Source organism: Micropterus dolomieu, linkage group LG17 (assembly GCF_021292245.1).
Source record: "Micropterus dolomieu isolate WLL.071019.BEF.003 ecotype Adirondacks linkage group LG17, ASM2129224v1, whole genome shotgun sequence".
NCBI lineage: Eukaryota > Metazoa > Chordata > Actinopteri > Centrarchiformes > Centrarchidae > Micropterus > Micropterus dolomieu.
This window is the reverse complement of record NC_060166.1, coordinates 28,740,616-28,757,692: the sequence shown is the minus strand read 5'-3', so window position 1 is coordinate 28,757,692 and position 17,077 is coordinate 28,740,616. Positions and strand designations below refer to the sequence as shown.

At 40.8% G+C, this 17,077-nt stretch overlaps 1 protein-coding gene across 1 annotated transcript; it reads left to right on the top strand.

The window, feature by feature from the left end:
* Positions 1 to 583: 583 nt before the first annotated feature.
* Positions 584 to 16,778, top strand: c2cd3 (C2 domain containing 3 centriole elongation regulator). Its single transcript, XM_046072825.1, has 25 exons — positions 584 to 603; positions 661 to 864; positions 965 to 1,080; positions 1,201 to 1,319; positions 3,472 to 3,603; positions 3,701 to 4,153; positions 4,257 to 4,408; positions 4,982 to 5,225; positions 5,652 to 5,835; positions 5,929 to 6,112; positions 6,483 to 6,655; positions 6,970 to 7,105; positions 7,778 to 8,046; positions 8,444 to 8,524; positions 8,614 to 9,219; positions 9,299 to 9,643; positions 9,733 to 9,871; positions 9,979 to 10,043; positions 10,131 to 10,336; positions 10,457 to 10,575; positions 10,701 to 10,847; positions 10,945 to 11,129; positions 12,110 to 12,854; positions 14,410 to 14,518; positions 16,500 to 16,778. Exons 1-25 carry the CDS (start codon positions 584 to 586, stop codon positions 16,635 to 16,637), a joined length of 5,271 nt encoding a protein of 1,756 aa, XP_045928781.1. The 3' UTR covers positions 16,638 to 16,778.
* The last annotated feature ends 299 nt before the right edge of the window (positions 16,779 to 17,077 follow it).

The window sequence follows — 17,077 nt, the reverse complement described above, 5'->3', positions numbered from 1 at the left end:
CGACCCCACTGAAGTTAAATAGCTGAGTTTCCCTGCCAGTCAGTCAGAACTGAAGAAGTCCTTTGGATGAGGGACGAAACGTCTTCCAGTATCTTCAACCAAGTCCAGTTGCCCTTGATTTTAACCTTCGTTGGATAACTGTGACCTGGATGACTGAGAATCTTCATAGACAAGAATCATCAATGTTTTTGTGTGCAGAACACTAGTGGGTCCAGTAGGTGTCACCTTTCTGCTTTGCGTAAAACGCAATTTAGTTAGGAACCCTCACTCAGGTGATGGGTGTTCCTAGTCAGAAGGGGAGCACAAATATTTTTTTGACCGCTTTGCTAGGCACACTATGCTGGGCAACCTGTACTATATGTTGTGTTGAAATGTTTGACTAAATGGAGCTTTATGGACTGTCATTTGGATTCTCACATTTACCTGAAGACCATTAATGGTAAACAATATCTCTGAACAAAAAAGACAAGAGTAGACTTCGTTATTTCACTAGACACTAGTTGGCTATGGCAGTTCAGCGAGCGTGTCAATAAGATACCTGTCTATGCAGTCCTCAGTGGCTTCAAGTTTAGATTTAGCCGCTATGATGAAAGTAGACTCATAGTAACCATACCACTTTTTTTGTGAGACTATAATTCACCTTATTTTGGTTGTGTCCAGTCTAAATTCAGGGCCTCAGCGGTCTACAGATGCTTGTGGCATTGCTCCTGGCCTGAGTGCAGAGCAGTTGACTTCGCTGAGTTTGATCCGGCTGGCAAGAGTGACTGTCGACTCCCTGGTCGTACCACCAGGCAGTACAAACACCACACCCAGAAAGACTTCAATAAAAGGGAGGCCTCCTCGACCACTAACCAGCAAGAAGTGGTAGGCAAAATATGTATCACCATTTGAATCTCATTTTAAAATAACACTGTCATTATGATTAAGAAAGGCGTTTATTGACATCTACTCTCTTCTTCATTAGCACTTATTTTATCGAGTACGTGTTCCCGATCCCTTCCTCTTCCAGTCGACATGATCGCAGTAAGGGAGGAGATGGGGAGGTGACCAGAGCTGTAGCCAGTAAAGTAACAGGAGGAGGTATGATATATATTTGCTTATATTAAACCCACCTGAGTGAAACTCACTGTTTCACTGTCTCTGCCAGTCTTTGGTCAGGTTTGTCAGTGTATCTGACGAACACTCTTCTGTGTTTTTTAGCGGTGAAATTCCACCAGCACTCTGTGTTTCCTGTCCACTTCAGTACAGCAGCAGTTAAACAATGGTGGGAAACTGATCTGATTTTCACAATTTACTCACGAAAGAATGACCAAAAGAAAGTAAGTAGCTTTGGACTAAACATTGCTCATTAGATTGGTTAACATTTGTAATATTTGTTGGTTTAAGAGTGAGTGACTGACTGGGTATCGACCTACCCGCCAATGTGTCCCAGAGCAAGATACTTAACCCGTAGTGGCTCCAGAGGTGTGCAACCTCAGATATAGCAATTGTAAGTTGCTTTGGATAAAAGTAGAATATATAGTATATAATATAGTAGTAAATATGTATTCTTTGACAAAGGTGTACTCTAATGTTTACCTTTGGGTCTACCTAAATTATTTATTGTAATTTGTTCTGGTAATAATAAATGTAAAATGTTCTGTTTGTACAACACAGTTCAGAAACCTATTAATGCAGCTTTAACATAATGTTTGTGTCATTAAGCATTAGTACACATTTGTATTCTAGCGGTTTATAGTTTTACAATTCTTATTTTAAATCAAACCGTGACAGATTTTTTTTGAATCAGTAGTTAGGATGTTTTCTATTTTAAGGGTGTATTATGTTTCTGGCACATGGTAGGTTATTTACCACCACTATAAAATTAGGGTTTTTCTTAATGTGACTGTTTTTATAAAGCTTCTCTATAAAACAAATAAAAATGACATAATAATAATAATAATAATAAATGCCCAATAACACAGATAGACATTAATTAACACTCATCACTATAAAGTACTTAAATAATAATAATAATAAGCTTTATTTATATAGCATTTATCAAACAAAGTACAAAGTGCTTCACAACAAATCACACATAAAATACAAAAACAAACTAGAACTGCAAGCAGTTATAAGCGGGGTCCAAGCCTCCCGGCGCAAGCCGCCCCACCTGCGCGCGAGTCGGCCCGGGCCCGCCGTGATTAATTGTCCCATAATGACGGGCCCCTGAGCCATATCAGGGCCCGTGGAGATTAAATGAGCAGAGTTATAAATGAAAGGGGCTTGTGGTTATGGAGATCTGGAATGAATGTATGTCTGTGGGAGTGTTATTTGATTTCCAATTAATAGCGCTACCTAGAGGCCGATTGACGGCAAATTTCACACAGGCCCTCAGGAGGCCGTGCCAGATAAGGTCCCCAAGTTTGGTGTAGACATTGCAAACGTAAGATCACGACATCCTGTTTTTAGCGTTTGCGTAAACATTTGTTAGCTTGTAATTGGGACATTTTTTGGCGCATCAAGATTCCCTCTACAAACTTTCTTCGGCTTGGTCCAGAGATTATCCGTGCCAAGTTTGGTGTCGATCGGACTTGCGGCTTCGGAGGAGTTAATTAGAATAGGTTTTTCAGTTTTCACGATGTAGGGAAAAAAAGTTTAGGCGGAAATGGGTGTGGCCTATACCACGAGATTCAGCTGGATCCCCCGATCGTGTGGATATAAGGTTTTTGATATACACCTTCGTAGGCGGGAGTTCCAAGCCCAAACACGTTGACGTTGCTTATAGCGCCCCCTAGAGATAGAAGTGTACGGATTTTTGCGCCTCTTGGGGCTGTGAACCTACCTTGTGAGTTTCGCGTCCCCAGCAGTTACGGTGTAGGCCGCAGTATCAGTTATATGAATGGAAGAATTAAAAAAATAATATAAATCTGAGCAAAAACAATAGGGTTCCCAGCCGCTTCGCTGGTACTGGGAACCGCGATGCCTTGCATTCGCAGGTTCCCAGCCCACTCGGGCTTGGACCGGTAAAAGTAAGTTTTTGAAAGAGATTTGAAAGAAGAAGCCGACCCTGCCAGCCTAATTTCCTCAGGCAAGTCGTTCCAGAGCCTCGGGGCCCTGACAGCAAATGCTCGGTCACCTTTTGTTCTTAGTCTGGCTCCAGGAACAGACAAGAGGCCCTTGCCAGAAGATCTTAGACCACGGGAGAGCTCATAAGGAGTCAAAATATCTAAAATATAATCAGGAGCCAAGCCATGAATAGCCTTAAAAGTAATGAGTAAAATCTTAAAATCAATCGTAAAACAAACAGGGAGCCAGTGCAATGATGCTAAAACAGGGGTGATATGATCATATTTTAGTTAGGAGCCGAGCATCTGAGTTCTGTACAGTCTGTAACCTATTTAGGGTTTTTTGATTAAGGCAAGTGAAGAGGCTGTTGCATTAATCACCATAATGAAGTGCTGGGGATGACCTTGGCTTCTCTTGTTGCAGCCTGTTCCCATTGGTAAGGCGGTTCACCCACTGCGCTCTCTGCTGCAGAGCAAGCAGCTGAGTCAGTCTGTCGTCTTACATGTACAGAGCGTGGAAGTAAATAATGAAACACAAGAAATTGGACCTCTCAAGGTAATACATATAATATAATATATTTTTTTTATGTATATATTTTATTTTAACCAGGAATAATGTTAACAACCCAAGTGACTGTCAATCTTTTTTTCAGGTGTCACTAGAACTTGCTACAGACAACAAAGATTTCTCTGAAAGGAGTATAAGCAAACTGGCTAGGAGAGGCAAATCCCCTTCAAAAACTGCACCAAGTCCACAGCGAGAGACCAGCTTCACATCTCAACATGTTGACCTTGGCAGGAAGGAGCTACTAGCTAGCTCTTTTGAAGACTCCAGACTGAACGTTTGGAGTCCTCAGAAACCCTCGAAAGAACCCTCTCCCCATCCTGGCCTCCACACATCCCCTCATAAATCACAGCATCAGGTGGAGGAGTACCCTGAGGTCCTGCTGCACACCTTACTCATGGTGCCAGATGGAAAGAACTTCAACTGCGGGCCCATGCAGGCTCCAAACGTGTACTTGAATTGTAAACTTTTTTGGTGCGATGAGACAGCACGATCTGTCATCAGCTGGGGTCAGGCAAATCCTACTTTCAACTTTGTTCAGGTTAGCCCAGGAGATCAAGTCTAATTATAACATTGCAACATACTCCTTCACTACGTTATAAATGCAAAATCCTACATGATTTTTTCTTAATCCTTTGTCTCAGGTGACTCCTGTGGCCTTGACAGCTAAGCTGCTGGAGCGGATGAAGAATAATATGATGGTAATCGAGGTGTGGCAGAGGACAGGAGGCTCACGGCAGGATCAACTCCTTGGCCTGGTTAAATTACCTCTCCACCAGTTCTACATGTCATTTAGGCAAGTCGTGGAAGAATGACACATTTTTTAATAATCAATTCATCATTGAAGTTGTTTTTTTATGCAAAAGTATAGAAACTTCACTGATACCAACCTCTCAAATGTGAATATATGTTGGTTTTCTAAGTCATCTGTGACAGTAAATTTAATATTTTTGGGTTGTAGACTTCGACTTCTGGAAAATTGTAACTTTTTTCGTAATTTTCTGACTTTTATAGACCAAATGATTAATGAATTAATTCCATAAAATATCAAAAGATAAATTAAACTAAACACAACTGTGATATCTTGAGTTGAGAGCTGTCAAAAGGCTAAGAAGCTTAATGGGGAGCTTTTAGATCTCTTTTATTTAACCTGCCCTCTAGAAGGCGCTATCCTGTTCTCCAAAGAGAATATGTTGTAAAGGTATTTTATCCCACGTGCTATAAACTCCTTGAATTCTCAGAATGATACTAGGATTTTTTTAAACACAATTTTCACCACACACAACTCGTAATGTGGACTGAAATATACCTATCATAGTGAGGCTGCTTGTGAGTAACTCTGTAACTTTTTTTTCCACCTCCCCTCCAGGGATCCAAAGATTGCCCACCTTCTTCTGCAGGCGCAGTACCCTGTTTTAGGTGTGGACTGCTACATGCCAGTCATTGATGTGTTCTCAGGTAGCTCTAAAGGGAACCTAAGGGTTGTTTTGGCTCTTGGCCGATCAGAGCAGATAGTTGCCCTCCAGCGCACGAGGAATGAAGAATATGACAATTTATCTCATCATGTGAGACCACTTCATCTACTTGAACACCAGCCACATTCACAAACAAAGGTCAGTGTTAATGTTGGCTACAGAAACCTTGAAGCATTTGTGTGTTTGTAGGGCTGGGCGATACAGCCAAAAATTGTGTCACCATAAAGAATTTCATACCATTCAATATTGATAATTATTACGAGAAATGTTGAATCGTTATTTCTTTCAAGTTTTAAGGCTGACCTTTGCTTTTTGAAGAAACCAGATTTTTACTTTTCTTTATGGTCAGAACATGGCAAACGCTTGCCAAACAGTGGATCACTCAACAAATCTGAGGAAGAACATTCAAAACAATTAGAAATATCACTTATGCATTAACTAGGTGTGACACTGCTTTCATTTAGATATTTAGAAAGGACTTGAGTATGTGTGAAGCATGTTTTACTGTGCTGACAAGATGTCAAGTCCGTTTAACCTTCTTTCACAATTGTGTTTGTCCATCAGGTGATTGCAGCGCAAGCAGAAACTATGAGAGAGCACCTGTTTGTGATAAGAGTGGAGAAGTTAAATGGGCTGACACCTCTGCAGTCCACAGTGTGGGGTGAGGCTGACTGCTATATCCAGTACAGTTTCCCCTCTCAGGAGGGTGACCCTGCTACAAAAGTGGACCAAGACCTCATAGAGAGCAGTAAGGCCATTTCAGTGTGTAAAACCCTTTAGAATTTCTCATGAAGCTTTTCTTCCCTCTACGTCACTCTGATCTGTATCTCATCTACAACAGGCGTGAACCTGAAGCTGTTTCGTACGACCACAACTCTGTGTGTCCCTGACCCGATGTTTGGCCACACTGAGACTCATGTGCTTCTGGCTCCTGAAGGAGTGCCTGTTCAGAGGCTGCTGCTCAGCTCTCTTTCAAGTCAAGGCCTAAGCAGTGGAGGGGGTGTCCAGTTTGAAGTGTGGTGCAGGTTTGTGGTCGTCTTTTCGAATAAGAGGGAAGAAATGGAAATTGACCTACACTCACTAAAGCAAAAACATTGTCATCACCCTGTCATTACTCTGAAGCTTGACTTCTTCTGCCTAAATCTAAAAACTAAGTGTTGCGTTTCTTACGTAAGACCACTGTGACTATTTCTGAGAAGAGAACCAAACATTCTCTTCTCAGAAATGGTTGCTTCCTGTAAATGAAAGAATAAAAACACCAATATTTTGTGTCTGAATATACCTCAAGGCCTATGATGTAACTGCTTGATGTGGTTTTTATTTTGCAGCTGCATAGCTTAGAATCTTAACATAAAACTTTGTGGTTCCATATTACGGATCTTTATGTTTTTGCAGATATTATTATCCAAATGTTCGAGACCAGCTTGTGGCCAAAGGAATGCTTCCATTGTCCAAACTGTGTGCCATGGTCACCATGCAGAGACAGCATCCCAACGAGGCTCAAATGTTCTCCCTGCCCCTGATTCCCAGGACAGACAGTCCCACAGGACACCAGCCTCAACCCTCAGGTACGCAGACACACAAACAAACCCCTCTAAATATCTACCTGGATATCAGACATCATGGTGCACCATCAGGTTCATGTTGGTGTTGGTTTGGAGTGCATATCAGCTTTACTTTAGATGGCTGCACATATGAATGTCTCGTAAGACGGTGGGTATTTAATAATTTAATAATGCAGAATGTCAGACGGTCTTATCACAGATGAAACCACAACTTGTTTGCATTTGCCATACAAAGTGAACCAGTAAAGTAAGTGGATAAACGCTCCAGTGTTTGTTTCAACCCTTAAATGTTGTGACTGATCTGTTGTGTTTTTCAGGCCTGCTGGATGTGTGCATTCGGTACAAGCACCGACCAGTGAGACCTGAAGGGCAGACTGGTAAAGGATCTGCCTCTCGCGTTGTGACACTCGTGGTTCAAGTGCACAGAGCATCAGGTCTGCAGGCCGCAGCAAGGTACACCACTAAACCTTTGTGTTTTTATTTTGTTCATGTGATCATAAAAAGACTTTACACCATCAGGTGATCAAAGTGGAATTCATATATATGTAAATCAAACTGTAAGGTTGTTGGAATATTAGATATGTAGATAGACGATTTAGTATTTCCTCTTTGTCGTTGTTGTCAAGCATATCAGCACTTTGTCTTTGTCTTGAAACTGTTTTTGCTTTTGGGTAAATGTGTGAAACTTACTGTTCCTAATTGCAGGATGGCACGTGGGGAGGTACTGTGTTTGAATGCATCTTTTTCATATGTGATGGGGAGTTGACCAGGCTAAATATATAAATACAGCATTCACTCACTCTTTGAGATAGTGGTATCAGGTCATGCCATCTAGCCATCAATGTAGTTTCCGTTTTAATATGTAGAGTTAGAGCTCTACTGCTGACACTTCTGCCACCAGCCTATTTACATTGACATAGACATTTCTGTTGAGTTTTTCAACTGTGTGTTTTGTGATCAACATATAAAATGGCATTCAACTCTATTAATTGTTCTGATGGCAAGAGTTTCAGCAGCAGAGATCTTTCAGACTGAAAGTATTTGCTAATTTCTTCCTAATACTTATTTAGAGATACTGCCCAAATGGCTTCAGTTTGCTATTGTGCTTCTTCCTCTCTGTTTCAGGGTTGTATCTGAACAGGATGAAAGATTCAGCTACTTTGCCAGTGTGGGAGTGAACACATACATCACAGTGCAGCTCTCCTTCCTGCCTGAGAGTGTGCGGAGGAGCACCCGCATAGCCGCGAGGACCTTCTGCCCGGAGTTCGACCACCACATGGAGGTGTCCTGTGACCTGCTGATTCAGAGGAGCAGTGGAGAAACCTGCAGCCTGGCTGAGCAGCTGGAGGAAGCGACTGCTGTCTTCACTGTATGGAACAGAGACAATCGCAAAGGTTTTTAGAAAGCTTGATTTGTTTTATTTACCACAATTACATATTAATAATCATTTTACAAATGTATACATATATCATGTAACATTTAACATGCAAGTGATATTTTTATTTTTAACAGGCAGTGTTCCAACCACCTCATCCTTTAATAAAATGAAGTACAGGATACATTCAAATTAACATTAAATTAATCCACATAATTAGTTTGTTAATGATGCTTGGCCAAGTAGTCCATAACAATGCTGAATATGTTTTACCTTTCTGGCAGCTGGACATCATGTTGTTCCACAATTTATATTTTTGTTTGTTCAAAACATTCTTATATATAAGCGTTTAGTTTTAATGTTAGTCCATAATATCTGCCTGTAAGTTACATATTGTTTTGTGCTATTTGTTGCAGCAGTGCTCACTCATAAGCCAAAGGATGTGATGTTGGGCACAGTGAAAATACCACTGGCCGATCTCATCCATAAAAGAACAGGTATGCTGCAGTCTATAAGTGACTTCTGGGTCAAGTAGATATTTAATGATGAACACACAGCCATTGTGTTTATTTTCCCAAATATAAAGGTATTTCCGGCTGGTTTGGAGTGTATGTACCTCAGGAAACAAGTTCTTCTCAGCATCAGCACATCTTGGTCGGGGGCCTCGAGATCTCTGTCAACTTCGCCCACCACTCAGACAGGGAAAGGGTCATTAAAGCTGCTCAGGGTGTGGGCTGGGGAATAGCCCAGAATGAAATGCAAGATGATGAAGAAGCCTGGGAAGACAGCATGAGAAAAATGTCTTTGACTTTTTCAATGCCTAGAGCGTGGATACCTGTCCACTGCTTGCTTCTGCCAGGACACAGGGCGATTTTGCGCTCGACTTACTGCTACTTTAGGTATAAGTTCTACGACCAGGATGCCTTCTGCTCCCAGATGAAACACCCCACTGTTGAGGGTGGGGAGGGAGGCCAAGCCACTGCCACTTTCCAGGGAAGTAGAACTGTGGAGCTAAGGAGCACTCAGCCCTTGATGTGGTATCTTCGAGAGGAGAGGCTAGAGGTTCAGGTATGGATTGCCTTTAAAAAAGACAAAACCCAAAGACCCCGAGACACAGACCGACTGGTGGGTTCAGCGTTTATCGACCTATCCTCTCTTGCAAAGACGCCCAAGCAGAAGCTTACTCTCAGTGGTAAGAAATGATTGTGTTATAATTTCACTGATTATTATTGTTTGTATTTGAGTGTAATCACAGATTTTTGGTTTTACAGGAGTCTATCCACTGTTCAGACGCTCAGCAGTGGATCTACAAGGGGCTGCTGTCAGAGTGCACATCACCCTGACAGCAGGTTTCGTCCCTTTGAAGGCCTCTGCTGGAGTTGACACACAAGTGGACTCGGACAGCCAGGGGGAACTCTTACCAGAAGAGGAAGAAGCAGCAGATAGATCCCCCTCGCCTACTACACCCAAACAATCACACAGGGAAAGCAGACACAAGAATAAATCCTCCAGAACAACTCCAGACATTACATCTGTGCAGCACACAGCAATGAGCACAGATGAATCTTTCCCTGTGACTGTTACAGTGGACCGGGCGATGCACCTGAATCTGAAAGGTGAGCTTGTTACCTGAAATGTTGTTTTCTTTCTTCCTTTTGTGACACAGTACATAAATATTGATGTGTGTGTTGTGTTTTTCTGGCAGGCTGTCCTCTAGCAGAGCGCAGTGAAGGGTCACCATGCTGCTGTGTTTCATACGTCACTGCCGACTCAGCTGAACCAGCGTCCACAGCTGTCATAGCCAACACTGACAGCCCTGTGTGGGACCATCATCATGAGTGCAGGTCTGAGTTATATCAAAGACATTAACTTAAGTATTTGAGGATATCAAAAGCACATTAATAAAACCACTTATAAAATATCAGGCTGATGATTTGTTTCAAATTTACAGGCTTTCAAAGCAGCTACTGGTTGATCCACAACAATCTCTGGTGTTCAAAGTCTGGCACAAAGGGGGTACAGGAAGCAGTTTCACTCCATGATGTATATTGCATTGATCTGTTTGACATATTCATTCACTCTTGGGTTGTTTTACTTCCATAGAAATGGAGAGGGTGATTGGATTTGCTTCTGTAGACCTGTCTCCCTTACTCTGTGGGTTCCAGTCAGTGTGTGGTTGGTACAACATCACAGATTTCAGCGGTCAGTGTCACGGTCAACTCAAAGTGTCCATCACTCCACTAAAGGGGATCCAAGACCTCCGAGGACAGAGAAAAATTGTGAATGAAGAACCTTCCAAAAACACGTCGGTGAGAGAAAGTATTCATACATAGATTATGTTTTTTATAATTTATAAAACAAAATAAAAGTTGTTGTTTTTTTACAGACTAATAACGGTGGATTTGTTTTATTAACTGGCTTTATTCAAGGCACTCCCTCTCACCTACCACACCACAGCCACATACAGCAGCTTCCCCTCTCACATCAGCCGATACCCTGAGCAGAAGATCTCGTCACCTGACCACACAGACAGGCTGTTCTCTGAAAGGTTTGTCGAACAATTACTCACACATTTTTATATACACATTATGTACAATGTATTTCCACATGCTGAAAAGAAAAGCTTCCAAAGTCTGTCTACCATTGTATTTATAAATCGTTACAACTGTTCAGGTCTAGTGAGAGTGACCGCCATTTTGAACACATGGACAAAGTACGTCTTTACCATCAGAGTCTGCAGGAGCAAACAGCAGCTAATTCTGTCGGTGGCAGTGTTGGCGACATCGATCCCTCCAGCTCATTCCTGTTTTCAGCACTCAGGTATAATTCCTCTGATAAACAGTCCGGCATCATTATTTTGGGGCGGGGGGGGTTTAAACCTGAACTTTGACTATAACTCTTTGTTTTGTTTTTACAGGAATAAACTAAGTGAACTCGACAACATCCAGAGATACTTCAGTCGCAAGCTTTCAACTCCCATATTCCCGTCCATGACCAAGCAAGACTGTCACACCAAGCCTGAGGAACAGAGGAACACAGATACATGTCAGCTTTTTCTCAAGTCCAACCAATTAGTTGGAGAAGTCAACAATATCATCAGTGGTGAGCTTCCATGCAGAAGGGGTTCCACTTCCAGCCGACAGTACTTTTCCATCAGTAGTTTTTAGTGAATATATCATTTAAAAATAATATGGTTGATGAATACATTATTTTAGCATTTAAAAATGGTACAATTGATGGAACATGCCCAATAGTCATATAGCCCAATAGTCAATAGTCATAGTTACCATTTAAAGATCACGCTGGCGGTTGACCCAGCGTTCATTGCAGACACAGTACACTGTGTAGCTTGCACACTTTAACCATCAGTGGAGGCATCACTGTCTTTTTCTGTCTGACTTCTTCCTCTAAAGAAGGACCAGTGCTGAAATACCAACTAATGGAATAATGTCAACACTGCATTGCTGTCACTCTACAAATGCCCATGCTATTTATATCCGGTTTATATAGTGTACTACAGGGCTGCAACTAACAATTCTTTTTATTATCAATTAATATGCAGATTATTGTCTTAATCATTTTATTGCTGTGTCTATAAAATGTAAAATTGTAAATAAATAAAAAAAGCCCAGTATAATATATTATTATTATATAATTAATAATTATTAATGATATTCCAAGGTGATGTATTCAAATTGCTTGTGTCATCTGACCAGCAGCCAATACTCACATTTGAAAAGCTGCAAACAGAAAATTACTAATATGATTAATTTATTATCAAAATAGCTTCTGATTATTTTCTGTTGATTGACAATCAATTAATCAACAAATTGTTGCAGCCATACTGTACTAGTATAGTAGATCTTTGCTGTCAATTTTGTACACAGACATCATTGGTTTATGAGAACACAAGCAACAAACAATGTCAAGTTGTGGTTTTAGCCATAACCAACACTAAAAACAGGAAAAAGCAGTTCTTTAGAAGTATTACCTTGATTGCTAAAAGAAGAAAAAACACTTACGTGATAACTGACATTCAAATCAGTATAGTTGCTAAAACCTTCACTGTCCTCTCCAACCAGGTCTACGAGGAGAACACCTAGACACAATTCCCTCAAACACACAGAGCAGCTCAACAACTTCCCCTGTTGCAGACATCGATCCTCAAACTATCCCTGAGAGTATCTCCAGTCGACGCAGATCTTCAAATTCTTCCCAAGATGATGTGTCTCATCTGCTCTCTCCATTGGCAAAGATGTCTGAAGACCATATAGAGTCTGAGCCTGAGGAAGAACAACACAGACAAAACTACAACGTTGCTGCATCGGAGGATGAAAACGAAGAAGGTGCGTGTGAAGATGAAGATGGGAAAGGTTGCAGACAGGACAAAGAACCTGATGACGACGAAGAGGAAGAAGATTACGAAGAGGTCGTGGTGAAGCCGAGACATCTGAATGAGGTGACTTCTTTAACAGACAAAACCAGTCCCTGGACCAGCATTCTGTCAGACCCTGACATGATTTCTCTGGAGAGCTTCGAGGCATCAGAGGAGCCGGACCACAGCCAGAACGAGGACGGGAAGCCGCAGATGACAAATCTCCAAACTTATGACTGTAGTGTGAAACACAGATGTGCCAGACGAGAGGAAAGGGACAGTTCTAATGGATCAGCAGGAGACGCGTCAGACACAGACAGAGAGGATGAAAGGACACTACAAGCTTCAGATGAGAGACAAGCAAAAGAATCCAATGAGAGGTCAGCTTCATCACCCACAGATACCCATGATGCTTCATGCTCCCTGGACAATCAAGACACTCCACTGCAACCGTATCCTTGATCTGTATTTGTTGTTTTTCTTGCTGTCATTTTAGTTTTTGCTATTATCTCCTTTAAACGGCCACTTAGATAAAAGATTAATGACGAAACTAGTTCTGTGAGTGAATAATCCTTTAAGAGTGTCCCTTGGTTCCATGATGCTAAGTGGGTTCACTTAAAATGTAGTTTGTTTTACCTTATGCTGACAGGTGTTTCTTATATTCTGTCTACCCAAATGAAATCAAAATAACACAAACACCTTTCTCTACGCAATATAGTTCGACCGCACCACAAACTACATCCTCCAAAAGGAGACTACATTTGAATCAGCCCCTCTAAAACAGTTTCAACACAACCTCAACATTACAACCTTCGTGAAGGGAGGATTTATTGAAGACTGGATTAGTTTTATCTAGGTGGACCTAATAAAGTGAGTGTATGTGAGATATGTGTTTTAATGTCAGTATTTAAGTAAAATATGAATCAACCTTAAAAATCTACTTGGCTTACTTTTAGCTGGTGGCTTTTGTCGTCTTCAGTGAGCGAAAGTCAGGTTCAAGGTGAAATGATGATGTATTCTTAGGCTATGTTCAGACTGCAGGCCTTAATGCTCAATTCTGATTTTTTTCCCATATCCGATTTTTTTGTTTGACAGTTCACATTATTGCCTAAATATGGCCCATATCAGACTCTGATGTGAATTGTCCACAGCCTGAAAGTGACCCGCGTGCGCAGAAGAACAACACAATGTCACATGCAGCAGCACTCTGTCGTAAAGAAGTAATCAAGGAGCCACAGAGTTTACCTCCTACTTGCTAACCCTCCCAATTTTCACGGGAGACTGCCGTATTTCATTGTCCTCTCACGAGTCACATTCCTCCCAAATTATGACAACTGTTCACAACTTTGTGTCCTTTTCATTACGGTTTCTGACGCTGGACAACGCAAATGCCCAACTCACTAACGTTAGTCTCTCTCTCTGTCCCCCCACTGTAAGTAGTAAGCAAGTGGTATGCACATAACTCAAAAGAGAGCTTGTGGTCTGTTGGATTTCAGGTGGAAAAAAAGGAATTTTGTGAGCAGATGAAAGCGAGGTTGAGGAGGAAGAGAGCCACATGTTTAATAATGGCTTTTTGTGGAACTTTTTCCTTCACTGCAGCTCTGTCTACAGCAGAACTGTCACAACAGCTGCTCTAGAGTGACGTGAAAGTCGCATCAGAGACTGTAGGAAAAAAGAGAGAGACTGTAGGGAAAAGACAGAAAGAAACAGAGTTTCTAGCGAACAACCACACACATACACACTTGCATAACATTACATGCAGTCCATTTACAGATAACGTCCTCACAGGATGTTTGGCGCATATAAACACACTGCACGAATGGCCCAGGAGTCAAATTCTGTTCTAATCTATTGCTATTTATGTTTGTCACATCGATGTTATTAGATGAGTTTTAAATTTTCCTTTTCAGCATTTACTAGTTTCATCTCATGAATCTTTGGTCTCAGCTGGCCTGTAGGATACTATCATACTGTTTTGTTGTTTATTTTTTAACATTTTACATTAAGCTCGGTACATGTGGAGGTCCCTAATTTCTTCCTCCCCTCTCACCAACTGGAGGCATCTATGAGAGTCATACGATTAGCTCCTTCATTCTCCAAGTCAACCAGTGACCCAGTGAGTATTTGTCACCAACTCTGCTTCTGGCATTCACACTCACACGCCCTTTCTCCCCCTTTACTTTTCACTCCCCTCGCACTGACTTCCTCAATATCTTAATTATAACCTCTTAGTTTTAGCATTTTTTAATTACCTACAGTCCTCTTGAAAGAATGTATATATTTTTTTGACAAATAAGACTTTATTTACTTTTTTATAAGAATTTCTAGTCGGTTAACATCAGGACCCGGGCGTTATAAAAAGGTCACTTTACGCTTCACTTTAGCAATGCTGAACAAAGTCCGGCCAAGGACAGGAACATTGTGTACCAACTTAAGTTCAGTGTAATTTAACTCTCATTTGTGCAGCATTAACATGTCCACCCACTATTATGTAATCTGACACGTTGTATGTTCACATAATTCAAGTAGATGCTGTACATACTGTTCATCATGAGTACATCTGGTGTTCTTTGTTCCTTCCATTCTTTACACTGTAATATAAAACGTGTTATCTGTCTGCCTTCATTCAGTCTCTTTTGAAATGATAATGTAGCAACTTATTTTTTCCTTCTGTCATTTTTTCTTAGTACATTGTGTCTGCAGTGTTTAGCTTTGGGAAAGGAGCTGACAAAGTAGTTTGAACAGTCTTAAGATTAAAAGAACAATGTGTGTTTGTATCTCATCTGTCACCTCCAGGACACTCTGTTTAGGGACACTGCTGTCTGCGGTGGCTTTTTTTTTTTTGCAAGATCACAATCGGCCTTGAGTATTAATAGTCAGGGCTCAGGCATCTGTGATGACCAAAAATTGTATAAGGAAGTCGGTTTGTTAGTTTGTCGAATTAAATAACACAATACAGACATGAAATAACTTGACATGATCAAATAAAAACACTAGGTCCAAAGAACATTCTGTCAACTCAAAAATAAAATTGCAAAGCAACATTTTCAAGTATGCAACGTACTGTAAATAAGATTATTTTCTGTTCCTATAAAAAGTACTTAAGATTATCTAAGTAATGCTCAAGTTTGACTCTGCTCTTGTGAGTGAGGAAGTCATAGTACACGCCTTTGATTCTGTATAGCAGAATATACAGTACGCCACATGAGCATGGATGTTCATGTAACTTACAGTGGCTTTGGAAAGTATTCAGACCCCTTCACGTGTTACATTTTATTCAAAAGGATTATATTTATTTATAATATTTTTGTCAATTCATTCTACTCACAATAAAAAATAATGACAAAGCGAAAAAAAATTATTATTAAAAATCAAAAACTGAAATCCCTCATTAACATAAGTATTTGTTATATTTTGTTTGTCCGATTGGCCATAATTTAGTAAGGCGTGCGTGCAGTATGTGTGTACAGAGTGCCTCAATATTTGTTTCATCAACTAGTCTTGGTTTGTAGTTGCCATCATTGGAAACACTCATCACTCTGCTCTAGTCAAGTTGCTGCATCATAGAAAATTTTGGGATCTACGCATGTTGATCCTATACGTCATAATATATATTAGTAGGTATCATTGGTAGGTATAGGTATCAGCTGAGCAGCGTGACTCCCAGTCAGCTGTAGAGATGGAAAGGTATTTCTGCATAACACCAGTGTTAATGGATCCAGTTTCAAGTAGGGTGTGGATAAAACACACATACATGTAGGTGCTGGAGGTAATGTGTCTGTGTTTGCAGCAAGAACCTGTTAAAGAACCGGTTCAAACTAGTTACTTGTTGCTCATCTCCAGATTGTACTGTGTACTACAGACAACTGTCTGTGCATTAACATAAAGGTTAACCAAAGAAAGGCTTGCTATGTTTGATTGGTGTGTCATGTGTTCACACACCTCAAACACACAAAATGTCATCTGACTAATTAGTTTTTTGTTATGAGTCACTCCTTGTGTGTCCCAATTATTAAGTTCAATAGAAAATAGTATTCCTATGGTCATAGTTTTATAGGACTCACACTGCAAGTGTGTTTTTGTTTTGATCTTTCCAGGGCAGAAGCTCTCCAGTTCACGGCAGTCAACATCTCAGAGGTCCTCGACAGCGTCCCAACATGTCGCCATTATCCATGAAGAAAGAAACTGAAAGAATAGCAAAAATATTTGCAGCTCACTTTGACGACAAGCAGTAGTTAGCCTACGTGGTGGTTTTGTGTGCTAAACAGTTATCACATTTATAATAGTCAGTGTTTTCAGACCATGGAAAGATCATGTAAATTAAATGTAACATTTGTATTTTTATAAATAAATATTAACTGGATGTGTTTTTTGTATTTTGTGTATGTATGTGATTTTGTTTGTTACACCAGAACCTGCTTCTTGGAACAGGCCTCAGACTGCGTTAAGATTTATGTCCTGACTGTTTGAACCTGTGCTGCACACTTCTGTCTGCAAGATAACTCAAAAATACATGAAAACTTGCTTCTGAAGTCAACACGTGTTAAACAACAACAACCGCCGTTCACCGGAGCAAATGTTTCATAGGCTGTTTTTCGCGACTTGTAACTAATCATACAGTGCCGGGGGCGGGACATTAAGCGACTCCAGCCAGGTGATTACAGACAGAGAGGGG